Source organism: Columba livia, chromosome 26, assembly GCF_036013475.1.
Source record: "Columba livia isolate bColLiv1 breed racing homer chromosome 26, bColLiv1.pat.W.v2, whole genome shotgun sequence".
Taxonomy (NCBI): Eukaryota; Metazoa; Chordata; class Aves; order Columbiformes; family Columbidae; genus Columba; species Columba livia.
The window spans coordinates 3,994,270-4,015,118 of record NC_088627.1 but is presented as its reverse complement, the minus strand read 5'-3'; the positions used below and the strand labels follow the sequence as shown (position 1 = coordinate 4,015,118).

Sequence of the window (20,849 nt, the reverse complement as noted above, 5' to 3'; positions counted from 1 at the left end):
GTTAAGTGAAAAACTTGCCTAAAAAAAAATCCCAGTGTCTCTCTAACTTCTTCCCCACTTCATTTCTCCCCAAAGCGAAGGGGACGCGGACCCTCCACAGCAAAGCACCACCCCAAGGCATCTCCCCGACCTGCTGGAGCGTGGACTGCAGCTGCTGCTCCCTCTCCTCCGTCTTCTGCAGCACCGACTCCCAGCATGAGTTGAGCGTCTCCAGGCGGTTCCGCAGGCTGCTGGCATCATCCCCGGCGCTCGACTCCAGCAGCTCATTGCCCGCTTTGTTCACCGTCTCCACAGTCGCTTGGTGGGCCAGGACATCGTTCTTCAGCACCTACACGGGACACGGTAGCAAACGTTGGATGTATCTTTCAGACATCCTCTTAATTCCTGTGCATTCTCATGGACTCGAACCAACCCAAATCCTTCATGAGAAGAAATAAAATCCTGCAAAGGGATGGATTAAAAATGGGCCTGGAGTGGGAGTACTCACGTGGTGCTTGGCAAGTTCAACCTCGATGACTTTTGGGTCCCCGTTGATGGGTTTTTGAGCATCAAGCAGCTCTTCAGTGTGGGTCAGCCAGGCCATCAGCTCCGCCAAGGCGTGCTGGAACTGGCCCAGTGCCAGGAGAGCGGCTTCCAACTTGTGCTGGGCAAGGACAGGGATGGAAAAGGCAAGTTGAGGTTGGGAAGGATGGAAAGCATCCCAGCAAACTCCAACCTTGCACTTTTGAGAGCCCAGGGCTTCTCCCTACCTGTCTGTGAGCAATTTTCTCGCCCAGATTCTCCCAGAGATGTTTCAGCTCTGTCAGTGGTTCCTTTATGATGTCTCTGTCTGTCTCATCTGTAGCTTTTTTTAGCATCAGTTCACCTTGGTGATTAAGCTTTTCCATCTCAATCTGCTGCTGGTAAACCTCCATTTTAAACTCCTGCCAAAACAAGCCGGACAAAAACCAGAACAAAATGAATCACTGGAGCGTGAGCCCTGTGATGTGAAGCAAGCGCTGGAGAACTAGTTCCACTGGTACCTTCATCTCGTTCATCTGCTCCTTCACCGTGTTGAGGTCCGTACCGACAGCAGACATGTTGCAGAGCTTGATCACGGCATTATCCAGCCAGTCAAACATGGCCTGGATGGGGTGAGGACACCATTAGCAAAGGGAATGGTGAAGCATCCTCCCCCCCGAAAACATATCCCATCAAATATCTGGATGGTGGGATGGACCCCCCCTGCTCTGGGTCAGGCTGAGAGAGTTGGGGTGTTCAGCCTGGAGAAGAGAAGCTCCGGGGAGACCTTATTGCACCTCTCTGTACTTAAAAGGGGCTGATAAGAATGACGGGGACAGACTTTTGAGCAGGGGCTGTTGTGACAGGACAAGGGGTGATGGTTTTAAACTAAAGGAGGGAGATTCAGACGGGACATGAGGAAAGAATTGTTGCCCTGAGGGTGGTGAGAGCCTGGCCCAGGTTGGCCAGAGAAGTGGTAGATGAACCATCCCTGGAGACATCCCAGGCCAGGCTGGACGGGGCTCTGAGCACCCTGAGCTGGTGAAGATGTCCCTGCTCATGGCAGGGGGGCACTGGGGGAGATTTGAAGGTCCCTTTGACTCAAACCATTCTGTGATTCTATGATGTGCTGTTCCTTGGAGCTGGTTGTTGAGCTCAGGCTCTATCAGAGGCTGCAAACCCTCACCCAGGAGACATTTTCTGCCTTGCATTTGTGCAAATCCCAGCACATACCAGGGAGAGGATTCGCAGGGGTGTTCCCAAGCTCTACCCACCCCACACCAACAGCCCTGCCTCTTACTTGCAGCGTATCTTGGTATTGCACAGCCGACTGCATGGCTTCTTCCAGCTTCTCCAGCCTCTCCTTCCACATCTTGTTTAGATTCTCCCACGCGTTGTTCATCTGTGGAACACAAGATTGCCCACAAAATTCGCCAGGCTCTTCGACCAGAGCTCCCACTTGCTCCTACGTGATTTTATCTGCTGCTTTTCCTACCTCATCAATGCTCTTTTTCACTTCTGGTTTCTCAGTTTCGCCACAGGCAAAAATTAAATCAGTTCCAAGGAGTCGGATGAACTCCAGCTCTTCGTGCAAGCCGTCTGTCTCCTCTTTAATAGTCTGCATGGAACACAGAGACAAAAGAAAAGTGGTTATTATTAAATGCTCTTCCAAAATTGCCCCGTGAACAGGAGGGTCCTTCCTGCTCACCAGCATCACCAGCATCAAACTAGTTTGCTCCCAGCTCTGGCCACAGTGGAACCAGCGCTGTGTGTAGGGGCTGGGGAATAAAATAAAGTAAGAACATCTGTATTTGGCTCGACATGTGCCTGAACTCCCTGGCTGAAGATGTTGTTTACAAGAGATGTACTGTTTACCAGGGTATTCTGTCAATATAACTTTTGAGACTCCGAAGTTGCAAAGCAAAGTGTTTATGGAAGGGAAATAGCAAGGACAAACTTAGCAAAGCACAAACAAACTCACTCCCCAGTGTCTGAGTCAAGTCAAATCCACCTGAAGTGGATTTCACCACTTATTCGAAACAACCAACAACACACAAATCCAAACCCATCCAGCTTTACACTTATCTCCGGTCTAACCAAAATCTAAATATACACTTCCCACGCTAGACAGCACTTGGGTGCCTTCGAGTGGGACTGGGAGCAGAGCCACACAAACTTCTGCATTGAAACACGTGGGCAGCCAACTCTGACCAGACGCGTGATAAGCTTCCCAAAACAGCCACAGATGAAGGGATTTAAGCATCTTTTCCTTGTCTGAAACAGGAGGTTGCTCCAAATTGCGATGGAAATAACATTTCGTAACCCAGCTGCCTACAAAAGTGTTTTGCGGCCACTTCTGGCCATGTTGGTATCTAAGATCTGTCCCAGTTGAGCTCACAAGCTGGTGCAGACAAGCTCCAGCCCCACAGTTCTCACCTCCGCCGCCTCCACCTGCTGCTTGATGATGGAGGGGTCAATGCCTGGGCTCTCCAGGTCGTGAACGATGTCCTGCGTGTCTTTGATGGTTGTCAGCAGGGCTGCCATGTCATACCAGAACTTCTCCGCGAGCTCCAGGACATCAAGGAACTTCATTTCACGCTCCTCTGCCCGAGCTTTGATGTCCTCCCAGAAGAAGACCATCTGATCCAACTTATCCTGGATGACTGAGGAAGGGAAGGAAAGCATTCCGTGAAGAAGGAAACCCTTTTACAACTCAAAAGCGTTTTGCAAACACTTCCCATTTAGAAACAGCCAAGAGAATATTCAAATGGGAATGAAAGACAACCAGGACTATCGGAGCATTCACTTGGGACATGAGAAACTCCAGCTTGCAGAAATAAAGCCTTTATTTATGTGCAGGCAAGCTAGGGGCAAATTTGCCCACACACCCTCCGTCCAATGACCCTCTGTTCTGGTCACCTCTAGCGTGAAGTCTACGCTCGGTCCATGAGCCGCTGTTGAGCTGCCAACAAAGGTGCCAATTAGTGCCAATCGCGCTGACAGGTCTTTTTGTTCTGGGGATGTTCCTGCCTTCCATTAGATGCTGAATTGACACCAACAAATCATTTAACAGGGGCCACCAATGGCTGCCACAAGAGAGCAGCTCTGGGTGAGGGCTCGCTGAGCTGAAATCTCCGCCTGAGAAGCCACAAATGGTTCATTTTCCTCTGGCTGATGCCACCCTGTCTGCTCCACATGGAAGCAGACACCAATTTCCATACAGAGGATTCATCCTTCCTCCTAAGGCCGGGAGACCCTCTGAAATACACCCCATGGACACCAAAGCCTCCCCAACAGTGATAGAATCAGAAGCACTTGGGTTGGAAGAGACCCTCAAGATCGAGTCCAACCCAACACTGCCATTAAACCATCAGCCCAAAACTGACCCCAGGATTCAAGATTTGGCCTCACCAGCACCCAACACGGGGGGAGATGGGTGCTGTGGTAGGAGACACTGGACGCTGCCACTGGCAGCTCCTGTTCAATCCACTCGCAGGTACCTTTGGCTGCCAGGTCCTTGTCCGCTCCCTGCGATCGGCCGATCAGCTCTTCCCCGCGGCGTTTCAGGGCCTCGAAGGACGGCTGCAGCTTCTCCAGCTCCACCGTGGCGTTTTTGTTCTCGCTGATGCACTCCCGGATCTTATCAACCTCAGCGGGGATGAGGGGTGGCATCCGCAGGCGGGACGAGAGGCTCTCCAGCGTCTCCAGCATGGGCTCAATCTTGTCGTGGAACTGGAGGAGAACAAGTCCATTAGGGTAAGATACGACCGAGCAACGCTGCGTCGCTCCCTGAGTGTGCAACAGCCCTTCACGGCCTCTCGGAGAGGACAAACATGGTCTGCAACAGCAAATAAACCTGCAGCCTCCTGTTCTCCTGCCTCCGCTTCCCTTTGCTGCACCAGCTCGAGCTGTATGGACCCACAGAGCTGGCACAGGTAATGGGGAACAAACACGGCAGCGACTTATCAACGGGTTCAACCCGATAAAATGCACATTTTGCCCGCTGCCCTGCTTTTTGCGAGCAGCGTGGTAAAAGAACCCAATCACAGAATCGCAGAATGGACTGGGTTGGAAAAGCCCTCAGAAATCATCAAGTCCAACCCTTGGTCCAACTCCAGTCCGTTTACTAGATCATGGCACTAAGTGCCATGTCCAATCTCAGCATGTGTGCAAAGATGGTGCTGGAAAAGCGCCCGTGTTAGAGGGAAATCAGCTCCATTTGGTGCAACAGCAGCAGGAATTGCACCCGGCAGGGGTGGCGGGAGCTGCGGGGAGGCTGCAGGTGCGGGGAGCAGCGAGCTGCCGCAGAGCCAGGATGTCGCCCAAAGCAGAACCAGAAAGCCAGGAGTGGGACAGGAAGGGGATCTAGCAGGATTTATTACTATTATTTAATATTTTGTTTTAAAGAAAAGTCAACTTTGGCCTTAAAGACCCCAAACCATCTCTGCTGGTGAACACAGCCCTGCTGGTGTTCACCAAATCCCAGGCTTGCCAGCAGAGACGAGACGGGTTCTCGGTGCAAAGTTGATCGGGGGCAACAAGCAGGAGCAAACCGGCAAGTCCAGCCAGAGCAGGGGGCTCCAGAACCGCTCCGAAAGCAAAACCTCCTCTTTGCAGGAGGCATTTCCCAGCAGCATTTCCCACGGCCCCGACCAGGCGGCAACGCGACAAAAGCCATCTCAGAAACGGGGTTTTTCAGGCCCGCCAAGTGAATTTGTAAGCGCGTTCTCTGCTGTGCGCGGACCAGAAGTCAAAGTCTGGGTGTACAATCGAATTAGGCCAAAGGAAGAGCGTAAATGAAGATGGGGGGTGGTGGGGCTTACCTCCGTAATCTGCAATGGTGGGACGCGGTCAACACAAGAATGAAATGGGACCACGTGGGGAGGACGGGCGGCAACACACACAGACAACACATTCCACAATGGGGGTGAGAGATGAGACGGGAAGGGGGCGTGGGGGGGAAAAACTCGGAGTTAATACAAGTGCAAACCAAGATAAGTGACTACACAATACAGGAATAAACAAAATAAACACCCAGACGCGACAAAACCAACTGTTCTACGGTAACGCAGGGTGGAATGGAACAGAATTAGGGGTCGTAAACCCTCGGCGGTAGAAACTCTTCACCGCTTTTCTGGGCTTTAGCACCTATGGTCTCTGCCTTTCGCTTCACATCTCCGCTCCTCCAGCCACCAACATGCCCTAGAGATGCTCAGACCCTGGAGAAGACCCTTCGCTCTCCCATACAAAGGATCCCGTGGCTGTTTGCTGCACACACAGCTTATCAGAAATGAAACTTATCTCTCCAAGCTCTTTAAAGAGCCTCTCCGGGCCCTTCTAACCTTGGGTGGATGCCAAAACAGCCCCGTTTTGAAGGAGCATCATTATCGAGGCTGTAAAAATTTATTACCCTCTTTACCACTGCAACATTCGCCTTCACCCCTCCTTTCCCAGCAGGAAAATCCCCCAGAGGCATCTGACCACACTACGCCTTGTAAAGAGTTTTACACCCCTAACACGCAGAATAAAACCACGTTTCAAAGCATGTGGCTCCCCCAGGGGACGGTGACGACAAGATTTGGCTCCTTTGCAGCCCGGCATACCTGGGTGGACTGCGAGACGGCCTCGTCGAGCGCCAGCGCGCGCTGGCACACCTCCTCCTTGATTTTGGCGTACATGGCCTCGGCCGTTGAGTATTTGTTCTGCACCATCTCCCCTTCCTCGGGGTTGAGGTCCTTGAGCTGTGGCCCAATTTTCAGCAGCTTGTCAATGTGCGGCTTGTGTTCAGCAATGGACTCTCGCAGTTGCTAGGGAATAGGATGGGGGATGTTTATTTAGGAATCTATTGAAAGCCACTGCCTGTTTCAACACTCCGGGAGCAGCGATCATATCTGGTAGTGAAGTCTCACCGCTGATTTCTTGCCCCGGCGCCTGCCAAGCACATGGCACTTGGATTTTCCATACACGTCCATGGTTCAGCACCCGGCACGGTCCTGACCCCCCCACAGCCCCATGGGAAACCGCTGAGAAAATGCCCTTTGCAGCTCGCTACCCTAAAAGCAGAAAGCGGTTCTGCCCCAGCACGGGCAGGCGGGGGATGTGAAGGCTGCCGGGCTCCCTCGGGCGCAATCTGGAACTCTTAACAGAACTAGTGATTGCCACATGGTGCGCTCCTGGTGCGCTCGGGGGACATGGGCAGCATCCCCAACAGGAAGAGAATGGGGGGAGAAAATAATTGGGGAAAAAATAGGAAAAGAAAACAATAGGGAAAAAAAAATAGGGGGGGAAAAAATAGGGAAAAAAATAGGGGAAAATATAGGGAAAAAAAATAAGGAAAAAATATAGGGAAAAAAAATAAGGAAAAAAAAATAAGGAAAAAAAATAAGGAAAATAAGGAAAAAAAATAGGAAAGCGGTGCTGTCAGCCCTGCAAGCACTACCCCTTCATTTAAGACAGAAGAACTGATGGCACAGGAGATGCAACCGCCGCGTCCTCTTACCCTCATGTCCTCCTGCTGCTGCTTGAGCTGCTCGTGGTCGATGGCCGGGGGCGGCAGCTGCGACAGCAGCGTTTGCGTCTCCTCGATCCAGGGGTTCAGCTCCTCGTACGTCTCCCAGAACTGGTTGACCAGGACCTGGGCGCGCTCCAGGCGCGCGTACCGCTCCGAGTTGAGCTGGCTCACGGCTTCGTACTGCCGCACCAGCGCCTCGGTCTTCTCCTGCAATACACAACCAGAAAAGGTTAAAAAGGGAGGTGAAAGGGCGCAGGAAAAGCGCCAGCTGGAAGAGCAGGAGGTGCCTTTGGTGGCTTTCCATGCGCACAAGCTGTAATTCCAATTAAAGCAGCCTCAGAAACCCCTGCTATCCCCCCACCCCATCCTCAAACGCTACAATAAAAATATGCAATAAAGGAAAGTAATAAATGCAAAGAGATTTCTAACGCTGGTGGGAATTACTGAGGATGGAGTCATTTTAAACCAGTTCAGGCTGTGGAAGAGCCGAGCGTTCGTCTTCCCAGCGTGGTAAATAGCAGAGGGAGCTCACCTGGAGAATGGCTTTTTGTTCCTCCCCGCACGTCCCAAAGATCTCATTGCGCTGGCTGAACAGTTCATCCATGGAGTCTTTGTGCCGGATAATGTCGATGGAAAAAGCCTGCAGAAACGGGCAAAGGAAGGGGAGAGATCAGAGCGGGACCCCGCGCCAGCAGAGACGGCGCAAAACTCAGCACAGGCGTCCTGCTGCGCACTGAAAACCTGGCCGAAAATGCAGATTGCTGCGTGCTTTGCTCATGACTCATCTACATCAACCTCGCTCTTTTGCGAAGGCCTGGAAACAGCTCTTGGAATGAGGTATGTCAGGCAACTTCCACAGCCAGGGTCCTCAAAAGCTCCACCACTCATTCGTTAGCGACCACGTTAACCCACCCAAGCGATGCTCTCCAGAACCAATAAGCCTGCCATTCCCAAGGTCCACGCGATTAACAGTGGGAAGCCAAGCTGAGCTCAATTTAACTTAATGCTCGACGTTTCAGTCCCCCCGCCTCATAATATTGTCTTTTTTTTTAAATCCAATAAGCCTGTTCACTGCTCTGATTGCCGAGGCTGAGAAGGGAAGAAAAGGGCCGTTTATTTAAAGTGCACGTTCTTTCAGGCATGAGCTCATCTCAAAGATAGAAACAAAAACCACCCCAGCGTCTCTTTGTTCCACGTTTGGCTGCCGGGGGGGAAACGAGGAGTCCCCCACTGCAAGGAACAATGAGCAAAAAGCAAATGTAAAAGCACACTCATTAATCAATATATACATTTCCCTAAACCCTTCCCAGGCAGAGCCCGTTCCAGCGGCTGCAGGAAAAGCCTTGGGAAGGAGCAGCTCTCTCTCAAGCATCCATCTGCTCTAACCCACTGTGCAAAGGTTTTGGCTCCTGCAAACACACAAGAGGTTTTTTCATTTAGAAACCCAACACTCCCTTTCTCTAAATCCTTTTTCTCCCTCATTTTTTTTTCCCTTTTACTCACCAAGGACAAGTGCTGCGTCTCCTCCAGTGCCACAAACCCCAGAAGCTTCTCCAGGGTAAAGCCAACCCTTCCAAACCCAACCCGCATCCATCCCTCCTCGTCCCCAAGCGCGCACGGACCTTCTGCACCTGCAGCTGGGCTGTCGTCTGGTCCTGCTCCAGGCGGATGGGACCCAGAGCCATCAGCTTCCGCGTGGTCTCGGCCACCCAGGCCAGCTCTGCGTCGGCCGCCTGCTCGTACTGGGAGAGGACACACAGCGCAGGTTAGAGCACACAGCAAGCTGGGGATGGCGGGAGACACGGGGGGACCCAGCAGGATGCAGGGGACAACTCCTCACCCGGACATGCACTGGTGGGGACTTTGGGGTAGACAAAGGTTTCCGCTCTGAGGGGAGCAGCAGAGCTGCCCCACAGCTCCTGCAGTTAGTTTGGGGGCACGGAGCATCACTGCAGCACAGGCAGCAGAGCACGGGGGAGCCACCACCCTTCTCTACACCCTCCCTGCCCGTGGGGAAAGGGACGACTCTATTTTACACGCTGCTTTTGCTCGCATGTTCAGCATTGTGGAGTCCACACTCAAAGCCAGCGTGGGCAGTTAATCACCACACTCCACAGCCTTCAGTCTGCGCAGAACAAGACTTTTTTGAGATGACCATTCACCCGGAACAAACCCCCGTGCTATCACAACAGAGGGTGATGTTCTTCCAGGCCTGAATGTCACCTGTGATGAGTTTTACACCATCTAGATCACCCACACAAGCAAAAGCCCATAGGCAGGATAACATGGTGTTGCCCTGGAGCTGTCCCCTCCAAACCACATGCAATGGGATGGGTCAGAAAACAACCCCTCTGACACAAGCCGTTGGTGGGACCGGTTAATGCCGTGGTGTTGCTGATGGCATCTAGCCCTTGTGTCAGGCTGCAGCAGTTCCGATTTGCCTGCTCCCACTCTGCTGAGAAACCCCATCAGCCTCCAGCCGGGTTATTCAATTACCTGTTGAGACCTCTGAATAGCAGCATCGATTTCTTCCACCCTCTGCTTGATGGTGTCGCTGACCAGCTTGTAGCGCTCGTTGGTGTCCGACACGAGTTTATCCAGCCCCTCACGCGCTCGCCAGGGCACCAGCTCCAGCAGAGCTCGGCTCACCTCGTTCACCGTGTCCAGGACGAGCCGGTGCTCCATCACCTCCTTCTTCAACTCCTGTGGAAGGGAGATGTGTCTGTCTCAGTGTTCTGCACGTGTCACCCCTCTCCAGCTCCCCAAAACAGTGAGCAAACCCCCACCAGCTCCCATCCTCACGTCCCCACCAGCTCGCACCTTTTGCCTCTGCTGGAACTGGGGGATCTGCTCGCCGGCGGGGGACTGTCCCCCGCTAGAAGCCAACTCGTCCTCCACTTTGCTCATCCAGCCGGTGAGTTCCTCGTGCGTGGACTGGAACTTGGTGGCCAGCTGGCGAGCCTGCTCCAGCGTGCGCAGGGCCTTGGAGCTGGTGGCCGTGATGTCCGAATAGCGGGTCTTGATTCCATCCAGCTTCTCCTGGATCAGCAACACCTCCTCCCCTGCAGGGGCAAACGACGCTGGGCTGGGGGCTGCAGGAAGGTTTAAGCAGCCACCTGCCCCATTCCCCCGCATTTTAAATAGCTATTTTCAGTCTCACTTTGCTTTATATCAGTGCAATTTCTCAGCCTATTATTACAGCCAGGAAGCTACTCTTAGAGCTGATATTTTCTACCAGCGTAACGTCCGCTCCTCCCTGGCAAAGGATGGAAGTGGGCCGTGAAACCTGGCTTTGCCACAAGCCTCAAAGCCACCACAGCTCTCAACTACCATGTCACAGCTCCCAAAGAAAAGGTCCAAGTAGCTCTTTACTGCTGTTTCCGAGAGGACATGAAACTGCAAGCCAAATTCTTTGTGATCGCTCTTCCTGCTACGCGACTCCCACAAGGACAGAGGTCCGTCCATCTGCTCCGTGCAGACCACATCTGAAGGAAACGCAGCGCCCCCACCTTTCTTCCCACTCGTAAACATAAACTCACACCCACATGGCAACAGCAGCAACTGCTCAGCATGGGAAAGCGAGATTAGGAAAGGGCTGGGTGTATTTTTAACCTCTTTCCATGTGATTGAGCAGCTGGATGCAATGAGAAAACCCTCCCTTGCGGGGCCGCTCAGCGCTGAGCATCATCACACCGGTGCTGGGAATCACCCGCTCGCTAAGGCTGGGACTCGGGATTTACTAAGCTGGAGTGCTTATGGCTCTGGGTGCAGATCAGCTGCTCTCAGAGCATCCAAAGGGAAATTAGATGTGAGGGAGAACAGCCTCCCCCAAACAACGTATCGCTGTAGAGGACAGGGGGCTTCCCAGACCCCTTGGATGGGTCAGGGGGTGCCCAGCAATTCGTGTTACCTGTGGTTTGCTTGAGAAGAGCTTGCCCGTTTCTAATGGCTTGGTCCACGTTCTTCTTCCTGTTCACAATTTCCTCATTCAAAGCCTGGAGAGAAAGGTAAATTTGGGTTAATTATCCTTCTGCGGGCAGGTCCACATGTCCCACTGGCCAGAGATGTTACGGAGAGCATGAGCTGCTCCTGCTGGGCACGGGAGGGTGGACAACAGATCCCATGCTTGTCTAGACAACCTTCTCCAGCTACGGGAATTATTTGGACTTGTGGGACCAAAAGACCCAAATCTGAGAGCAAACCTGTCCAGTCACGCTGCTATGGGAATTATTGGGACTTGTGGGACCCAAAGACTTATATCTTAAAGCAAACCTGTCCAATCACCCTGCTATGGGAATTATTAGGACTTGTGGGACCCAAAGAGCCGAATCTTAGAGCAAACCTGTCCAGTCATCCTTCTGCTATGGGAATTATTGGGACTTGTGGGACCCGAAGACCCAAATCTTAGAGCAAACCTGTCTAGTCATCCTGACGTGGGAATTATTGGGACTCGTGGGACCTGAAGACCTGAATCTTAGAGCAAACTTGTCCAGTCACCCTGCTATGGGAATTATTGGGGCTTGTGGGACCCAAAGACTCAAATCTTAGAGGAAACCTGTCCATTCATCCTGACATCGGAATTATTAGGACTTGTGGGACCTGAAGACTTAAATCTTAGAGCAAACCTGCCTAGTCATCCTGACATGGGAATAATTGGGACTTGTGGGACCCAAAGACCCAAATCTTAGAGCAAACCCATTGGATACGTGTTGGATACAACTTGCCCTTGTATTGGACATCACCTCCCTGTTTTCAAGAGCGCGCACGGCCCCGGGCAGCGGAAGCAGACGGCTTCCTCGGTGGCCAGCCTGGCTCGGAAAACCCACCGGGCGTTTGAAGCTCTTGTTCTTGGAAGTAACATCCAGCTTTCTAAAGGCACGGGGTGGCCAAGCTTGCTCAGACATTGTTCACAAAGCAAATGAATCATTTGAAGTTTCCCCCGGGAAACCCATTTTTTAGGGCCACGATTATTGTTTCTTTGAAACACATGAAATCTCTTTACACTCCTCCGAGCCAAGAAGAGAACCAGGGGCCGAATGAGCTTTGCGGAATGAAAGCTAGGCGGGGAACTAAAATAAAACCAGACGAATGCGACAAAATAAACAACATAAAACGATGGAAGAAAAACAGAAAATACCAGCTGGTCGGCATGCTGCTTCTGCAGGACGTCCCGTTTGTAATCCTTTACGGATACCAAGCTGAGCTTGTCCTCCACCTCAGCCAGCCAGTTGAGCACCTCCACCTCCTCCTCCCCAAAGAGCCTGGCGTTAGATAGAGCCTGGTCCAGCAGCGCGGCCTTTCGGCAGCACCGGTCCTGGACCTCGCTGTAGCGGCTCTGCAGAGACTCGAGCTTCTCTGCCAGCAGCCTGCGCTCAGCGGCGCAGCTCAGGGAGGAGAGGGACTGCCCGACACCGAGCGCCCGAGACACGTCGGCCGCGTGGCTTTCTATCTCGTCCGCTAGAGCCTGAATGGCGGGAGGATAAAACGGACAACAGAAAGGAAAAAAAATGAGCGAAACAAATGGATTAAATAAAAGAAACCAACATAAAAAGTAACAGACGCAACTGAAGGGATGGAGACACAAAAGCCGCCTGTGAACGGGTGGACTGTATCAAATAAAAAGGGTTTAAAAGAAACACGAGAATGGGAATGGGTTTTGTATGTAGAGCAAGATATGTTTGCTGCAAGGTGAATCACATTCTGTGAAGGTGTAAAGACACCGGTTTAATATTGACCCACGCTGGTGGTTTAGGGTTCGCAGCCTTCTCTGTACATAAAGCCTGGATAAGTCCTGAACACCTGTTGGTACCACCCCCCCAATAATAAATAAATAACAGTAAATATACTAAAGAAATAATAATAAATAAAATGAGAACATCTGTATTTGGCTTGATGCGTGCCTGAACTGCCTGGCTGAAGATGTTGTTTACAAGAGATGTACTGTTACAGGGTATTTTCTTAATATAGGAATGAGCTTTTGAGACTCCAAACCAAAGGCAGAACCACCCGCCCCAGTGGGATGCAGTGACAGCCCCCAGCAGCTCCTGCTCATGCGCAGGTCCCACCTTGTGCCGGCTGATCTGCTGCTGGATTTTGGCCGTTTGGGTACCGATGGGCTCCGAGTTGGCCAGTTTCTTCTCGGTCACCGACAGCCAGTCCGACACGGGCTCCGTGGTTTCGTGGAACTGTTTTGCCAGGACCAGGATGTCCTCCAGCTGCTTCTGCCTGTGGGAAGAACAGCTTGGGTTGAAGGGACCTTCAAATGTCCCCCAGTGCCCCCCCTGCCATGAGCAGGGACATCGTCACCAGCTCAGGGTGCTCAGAGCCCCGTCCAGCCTGGCCTGGGATGTCTCCAGGGATGGTTCATCCACCACCTCTCTGCCCAACCTGGGCCAGGCTCTCACCACACTCAGGGCCAACAATTTCCTTATATCCAGCCTGAATCTCCCTGCTTAAGTTTAAAACCATCGCCCCTTGTCCTTGTGGCCAGGCTCTTGGTGTTTCAGAGCTTCTGAAACCCGGCACAGGTACAAGTCCTAGATGGACAATCCATCTAGTTGGCAGTGATTTAAACACTGGGAGGTCAAATCTGGTCCTCAAAAGTCACTTTATAACCTCAAATATTAACTTATGTAGCAACCAGCAACCCCCAAATGAGATTCAGGCAGCAGAAAGGTGTCAACAGGATGTTGCCACTAAAGTTAAACATTAGTGCTTAAAGGAATAAAAATAACATCCCATCCCCTGCAGGGAATTTATTTAATCCGAGCTCTTCCCTGCCATTGTAAACCAGCGCTATCAACTTCAGCTCCCCAAACAGGCTTTGATTTCTCATGTTTTCCAGCTGTTTCCACGTTTCCAGGATGTATCTGCACAGGAGTCCCCGCCAGCTCCCCACGTGTTGTAACCCCAGGCTCCGGGGGCACCGTGAATTGCCGGACAAGCTTGTCGCCGGTGTTTTTGGCCGGTGGGACAGTTTTCCCCTCACCTTGCGGCCGCTCGGCCCAGCAACCCGGCCCAGCGACGCTCCAGCATCTCCAGCTGACCCATGATCTTGTCCCGGTCCGTGGGCTCGGCTGACTGCGCGATCCGGCCGCCCTCCGCTTGGATCATCTCCACGGTGGCTTTGCGATCGTCCAGGAGTCGCTGGAGCAGCTTTAGCGTTGGAAATGGAACACGGGAGGAGATAAAAGTTACCAGATTGCATCAGGCAGAACCTCTTGTAGCCCTCAGAGACATCCACGCTCTAATTGTGGCTGAAAACCGCCCTAAGCGTGGGGCTGAGACCTCTGCCATCAAAACCAGTTCAAAAGCAAATAATAACAATATGTCCTGGTGGACAGCAGGATGACCATGAGCCAGCACTGGGCCCTTGTGGCCAGGAAGCCAATGGTACCTGGGGTGGGTTAGAAGGGGGTGGTCAGTAGGTCAGAGAGGTTCTCCTGCCCCTCTGCTCTGCCCTGGGGAGACCACACCTGGAATATTGTGTCCAGTTGTGGCCCCTCAGTTCCAGCAGGACAGGGAACGGCTGGAGAGAGTCCAGCGCAGCCACCAAGATGCTGGAGGGCGTGGAGCATCTCCCGTGTGAGGAAAGGCTGAGGGAGCTGGGGCTCTGGAGCTGGACAAGAGGAGACTGAGGGGGGACTCATTCATGTTTAAAGATATCTAAAGGGGGATTGTCAGGAGGATGGAGCCAGGCTCTTCTGGGTGACAACCAGAGACAGGACAAGGGGCAATGGGTTCAAACTGGAACACAGGAGGTTCCACTTAAATAGGAGAAGGAACTTGTTGGGGGTGAGGGTGGCAGAGCCTGGCCCAGGCTGCCCAGGGAGGTTGTGGAGTCTCCTTCTCTGCAGACATTCCAACCCGCCTGGACACCTTCCTGTGTAACCTCATCTGGGTGTTCCTGCTCCATGGGGGGATTGCACTGCATGAGCTTTCCAGGGCCCTTCAACCCCTGACATTCTGGGATTCTGGGATGCTTTAACTTTTGGCCAGTGAAGTGGCCAGGCAGTTGGCCTAGATGATCATTGCAGGTCCATTCCAACTGAAATACCCTCTTCTAAAAGAGATTCAATGCGCTTCTGCGCCAGAGAGACTTCCCTATCACCCCCCCAAACTTATCAAGTTCTTAAGTCGCACTTTAAATAAATTTCCTCTTCAAAGCCTCAATATATCGGACCAAGCCTCGCTAAGAATTCGTTCCTAAAGCGTTTGACCACAACCACACTTGAACTTTCATCTGCGGGCAGGCGCCGGGCCCGGCTGTTATCTCGGCAAACACCGGCACGCCTCGTGTTTGTTCTTCCCGTTTGTACATTGGTTTTGTCCAAACACCCAAACCGGTACCTCCAACACCAGCTTGTTCCTGACGCAGCAGAATTACCAGCACAAAAAAACCCCAAACAGGGCTGGAAAAACACGGCCAACCAGCAAAACCAGCAGGAAACTTCAGGACAACAAAGTGACGCTGGTGATTTAGGCGACGTGAGGGCCAACGAGCTGTGTTTTTATGGCGTTAGGATGCGGGGAGCTGGTAGAAGAGCCACCATTGGAAGACGCATGTTTGTGAGCATCCCAGCTATGCTTTATCTTTAGAGCTGGACCCCTAAAGTATTGCCTGGCTGCCATGGAGCCAACTGCTTGCTCACTCACCTTCTGCTCCTGGATCTGGGCTTTCACCACCTTGTACTCGGCCGAGGGCGGTTTCTGGTTGGAGATGAGCTCCTCAGTGTCCGCCAGCCAGCTCAGCAGTGGCTCCAGCGCGTCCTGAAACTTCCCGCAGTGCAACAGGGCCTCCTGCAGCTGGGCGACTCTTTGGGCCACCTGCACCCCAAAAACAACCCCATTGCACCGTCAGGGCAGCGATGCATCCACACCGGAGCCTCAGCTCCCTGTCCATGACCCCTTTCTTCTCGCAGACCCCAACGGGGCTGAGAAAACCCAGTACAGCCCCTCTGACCTTCTTGTTGAGGGTGTTCCAGCGGGTGTTGATTTCTTCCATGTCGTGCTCCAGCCCTTGGACGTCACAGTTTTTGCCGGCGCTTTGGATGAGTCCTTGACCAACCCCATTGACTTGTTGTAGCTTGAGCTGGAGAGGATCCACTTGTTCCTTCTGGAACAGCTGGGGATGGGAAGGGTGGGACAGAAAAGGTATTTATAACCCGCCTGGTGCTCTTTCGGTCCCTCCATCCTTCAGCGAACACAGTGAATATGCTACTTGCACTGATTTGATTAGTTGTGCAAGTTTTCTAAATACCTTTTCTAAATACCCTCCCCTTGACCCAGTAACACAGATGTTGCAGGTTTTTGCTAGTCTGAAGCACAGCTCGTGATTAATAACGATCCACCTTTGCTTTTAAATGGGTAAATCCCCTTTTTCCAAGGACTGAAGCAAGGCGGAGACAGCAAATGGGGGCAAAAATGAGAGTGTTGGCTTTGGTCAGCCACCCGATTGGGAAATAATGCTCCTGGGGAAAAACCCGAAGCGATTCTCACAGTGAAGCCATTGAGAACGGAGACCTGACATCACCCGAGTTTTGTTCACCACGAAATTACAGACACCGAGAAGCTCGCTGTGTTTCGAAAGACAAAGGCAATAGGCAATTAATGCGCCAGGCGTTTAGCGCACCACATATTTGGCATGATCCTGCCTGGGAATCCTGTGGGGGAAAGCTTTTCAAAACCAATATTTGATAGGAAAGGGGGAGGAGAGTGAATGAAGCTCCTCATTGTAGAGAGGCAGCAGGGAAATCGTGTTTCTGCGGGGGAGATCAGTGTTATCTGAGCTGCGGATCTGCCGTAACCACCCATGCACCGTCCCTCTCCGGCACCGAGGGACAAACCAGAGCGAACAACACAAGCCCCTGGAAAAGTGACCGGAGTTCTTCATCACTTACTCTGGTCCCCTGGCCCACGAGCCCATCCAGAGCACAGGTCACCGGGGTAGCACCGGAGCGCTCGGCCCTGTTGCATCATTTTCTCTTTGGAAAGCGGTGGGATCGCAGCCAGATGCTGCCTTCTCAAGCGTCCTCCTCCCCACGTGCCCGAGAACACATTGAGACATTCCCACTGATTCCCATTTGGATGCAAGACCTCTACTCGCCCAGCAGCGGCTCGGGGACGCCAAGGCCCTCCAGACCCAGCAATGCTTTGCTTCTGGAGGAACACAAGGCGGGTAAAAACCCCCAAACACACCAAGAAACCCCAAATACACACACAAAAAGTTCCCTGCCTGAGTAAGAGAGGCCTCCTTGACTTTCTTTGCCCTGTTCTTCAATAAAAAGTGATATTTTCCAACTGGAGTTCAGTTCTTTGAGGGCAGGGAGACACGAAGTGAAGGGGGTGCTGGCAGACACTGTCCAGAACTGTTTGCTCAGGGAGAATTATGCCACGGTTATAAAAAAGTAAATGGTGACACGAAATCACCGATTCCCCGGCCGCTTCTCCCCTTACTGTTTATATATGGAGTTGGCTGTTAAGAGCTGCCAAAGCCACAAAAGGAGGAGGCTGATAAGTCTGGCATGTGGGGCTGGGGCCGAGCCCTGTGCATGCTGCAAAACAAACTGCAGGGATCTGAAGCAGCAGGGAAGGGAGGGATTGAGATCCGGCCACCCGACCACGGTACCTGCAACACGGGAATCACCCAAAACACGACTCTGTACAGCCCGAGAGCCACAAAGGTCATCACACAAACAGCCTGAGGAGCCAGCGTGCTGAATACACTTGTTTTTTCTCTACTTGTGAGCGATTCCAGCGATTGAGTTCATTAACCTCGTTGTGACTCAGCTTTGAAACAAGTATTTAATGAACAGCTTTTGCAAGGGGGAGCACAGAGCGAGGTGTCCTGCTTGGGACAGGCGTCTCGGTGAGCAGAGGGACATCTGCTCCACCACCCCTCCTCCTCCTCCTCCTCCTCCTCCTCCTCGCTCCCAGAAAAGCTTCCTAAAGCACCCCCTGGCTTTCTGCTTCCCCCATCAGCCGCGGTGGTTAACCCCAGCGCTGCCGAACGCAGGGCCCGGCGCAGACCCGGGGCCACCAATGGCTTCTACAACATCTCAACAAGGGGGAAGATTTACAGGGTTAACAACCACATGGAAAATATCCCACCAGCGAGGCCAACACCAAACTTTGGACAAGAGACGTTCAACGGCAAGAACCCAAAAGCTCTTTTTCTCATCACTATGGTCCACACCGGGTGCCCCAGCCCGTGCTCACATGGACCCCCCCGTGTGAAAGCATCTCCCCAAGCCCCTCCACACGTGTTTCTTAAAAGAGTGACACAGCCCAAAGGATGAGTAATTGCTACCGAATGGGGATTTTTGGCGCTGACTAACTTCTGATGTCTCCTTAGTGAGTTTTCTCCCAATCCAGATGGCAGTAAATCAGCGCTCGGCTGTGGGAACCTCCAGCGCCGAGGGCTCTCCAGGCGAAAGGAATCAGCACAGCACGGGAAAGCAAATCCCCAAACACCACAGAGCATTTCAGCCCCTTCCTGCGCACGTTTGGAACCTCAGCACCTTATTGCTCACTTAACAAGCTACAGAAAGCGGTGACTGCACAGGACAGGAATTATCCGCACTTAATTTCTTTTGCAGGATTCTCCCAATGTATTTTCTGCCTCAAAGGCGGGAACCACTTTGCCAGGATGCGGCAAGAAGGTTTTTCTGAAGTCTGTGATTTACATCTGAGTGACTTAATAAGCCAAAAAAGTTGAAGACAACAGTTTAGATAACCGCCGATAGCCTTTTGCCTCCTCTGCTTAGAAAAACACACAATTCCCACAGCCAGCTCTTTGCCTGCCAAATTCAAGCCGGCTTCGGGAGGGGGAGCATTTCAAAACCTGAACCCCGCGGATCGTGGACGTGAGTTACTGAGCACGGTCCCACCTCCCGCCCACCGCCAGCACAAAATAAAGCCATTTCTGCACCTGGAACCCCCGTCTGCGAGCGCCCAAGCAACAAATACCTCGTTATCCGGAACGAATCCATCTGGCAGAGCAGGAGGCCCCTCTGCGATGGCAGCGGCGGCCAAGGGTCCCTCTGTGCCCGTGGGCACCTCACCAGGGCTGGGGGGACAGGGGGTTTGTGCACCCGGCAGCACAAGCAGCTCAGGGGTGGGGGGTCCCTCTGGGAGGGGTGGGAAGGCAAAGGGGGGACTGTCCCAAGCTGCCACCGACACTGCAGGCGCTGTCGCAATGGGGTCACCCTCCAAAGCCAGCGCTTTGGTGGAACCAGGCTCCCCCAGGGGCGGCACAACCACGTTGGCAAAGTCGTCTGTATCTCCCAAGGCCACCGCTGCCCCCCCCACTGCCAGCAGTGCGGGGACACCGCCGAGGTCCCCAACACCAGAGACCAGCGGGTCGGCCGCTTCAGGTGGCACAGTGGCAACAGGCACATCAGCAAACGGCGGCGGTGCAGCCAGCAGCTCTGCCACCGCTAAGGGCACGGGGACAGTGGTGGCATCTGGAGGTGGGTGCTCAACGCACAGTTCCTCAGCATCTGCGGTAGGATCCTCGGTGGCTGGTGGTGTCCCCAGGGGCTCTGGGACAGCCACATCCCCCAGTGCTGATGGGTCAGCTGGGGGATGAAGCCCCTCGACATCCCATGGGGTGGCATCGGGGACAAGCTGCTCTGCAAGGGACAACATGGTGGGAAGTTCTTCTGGGGAGTCCAGCACCATGGTCTGGCACCGTGTCAGCGGCTGGTCCCCCCAGCTGCAGGCAAACAGCGAGTCCAGGTCTCCTGGCTGCAGGACGGCTGTCGGCACCTCCCTGTGTGTGACAGTCACCTCCACAGGGGACACATCCACAGGGGTCCCCTCGGCGTGGGCAGCCCCTTCCAGAGCCAGGTCCTGGCCCGGGGGATCCACATCCCACAGAAGGTCCTTGGGAAGCGCCAGGGATGTGGTCAGAGCTTCGGAGGCCAGCTCTGATGCAGAGCTGGCATGGAAGGGCGGCGGAGAAGCCTGGTGAGCATCCCCGCTTTCTGCCAGATGAGTCTGGCCCTCAGCTCCATCACTCTCTGATCCCAAATCTGTGGCTTCTTCCTCAGAAACCAGCTCTGGGACATTCCAGCTGGGGAGCTCTGTCCTGCCAGGCAGAAGGTGACAGGTCTCTGATGGATCCGTTCCCTCAACATCATCCTCGTGGTGCTGTGGAGGGGACTGTGGCTCCTCTGCTATCGTGTCAGGAGCTGGGGGGTGGCACGGGGACACTTGGCCAAGACAGGTCTCCTCAGGGAGCTGTGATGCTTCACTGTCATGGTCCAGCAAGTCTTGGTTATCTTCACCCCACCCCACCGGAGCGCTGGGGTAACCAGCTCCCTCCAAGCCAGAGGATGGACGTACACCCAGCTCAGGAGATGACATCCCACCAGACACCAGCACAGCCACCATGCAACCGTCCACCAGCTCCAGGTCCACCAGCGGGTCAGGTTCATCCTCCGGTGCCGGAGAGCAGGGCTGGAGGGAGCCCGGCCCCACTGCGGCCATGGGGCTGGGGGACGTCCCTCCATCTGAGTCCGTCGGGGTGACAGCCGACATGTCCCTTTCCGAGAAGGGCTCTGTCGCCGGCTCCAGCGCGCTCAGCACCTGCGAACTGCAGGTGACATCAAAGTCTTCCAGATCCGACACGACGGCAGAGTCTGAAGCACTGATGTCCAAAGGGGCCGTACGCTGACACGCTTCGACCACCATCCCAGACTGTTTGGTCGAATCTGTGTCCAGCCCCCCCAAATCCATCGGGGAGACCTGAACCTCCTGGCAGGCAGGGACGGCCCCATCGTCCTCGTTCAGACACTGCTCCTCCAGCTCCAGGAACATCTGCACCGAGTCTGTG

At 53.5% G+C, this 20,849-nt stretch overlaps 1 protein-coding gene across 19 annotated transcripts in view; it reads right to left on the bottom strand.

Annotated features, from left to right (window-relative positions):
- MACF1 (microtubule actin crosslinking factor 1) overlaps nt 1-20,849 on the bottom strand; it is a 137,471-nt gene that overhangs the window by 17,776 nt on the left and 98,846 nt on the right. For 11 of the 19 annotated variants that reach the window (XM_065041680.1, XM_065041673.1, XM_065041670.1 and 8 more), the window contains 21 exons: nt 15,975-16,136; nt 15,668-15,838; nt 14,001-14,167; nt 13,078-13,237; nt 12,150-12,476; nt 10,923-11,007; nt 9,833-10,074; nt 9,509-9,715; nt 8,635-8,754; nt 7,545-7,652; nt 7,001-7,219; nt 6,105-6,308; nt 5,325-5,333; nt 4,002-4,233; nt 2,938-3,164; nt 1,997-2,119; nt 1,802-1,903; nt 1,023-1,124; nt 750-923; nt 488-643; nt 131-328 (listed from right to left, as the gene is read on the bottom strand). In XM_065041680.1, coding sequence (XP_064897752.1) covers nt 131-328; nt 488-643; nt 750-923; nt 1,023-1,124; nt 1,802-1,903; nt 1,997-2,119; nt 2,938-3,164; nt 4,002-4,233; nt 5,325-5,333; nt 6,105-6,308; nt 7,001-7,219; nt 7,545-7,652; nt 8,635-8,754; nt 9,509-9,715; nt 9,833-10,074; nt 10,923-11,007; nt 12,150-12,476; nt 13,078-13,237; nt 14,001-14,167; nt 15,668-15,838; nt 15,975-16,136 — 3,495 coding nt within the window. The remainder of the gene's footprint in view (nt 1-130; nt 329-487; nt 644-749; nt 924-1,022; nt 1,125-1,801; nt 1,904-1,996; nt 2,120-2,937; nt 3,165-4,001; nt 4,234-5,324; nt 5,334-6,104; nt 6,309-7,000; nt 7,220-7,544; nt 7,653-8,634; nt 8,755-9,508; nt 9,716-9,832; nt 10,075-10,922; nt 11,008-12,149; nt 12,477-13,077; nt 13,238-14,000; nt 14,168-15,667; nt 15,839-15,974; nt 16,137-20,849) is intronic. The other 8 variants (XM_065041668.1, XM_065041671.1, XM_065041672.1 and 5 more) reach the window with 3 other exon arrangements.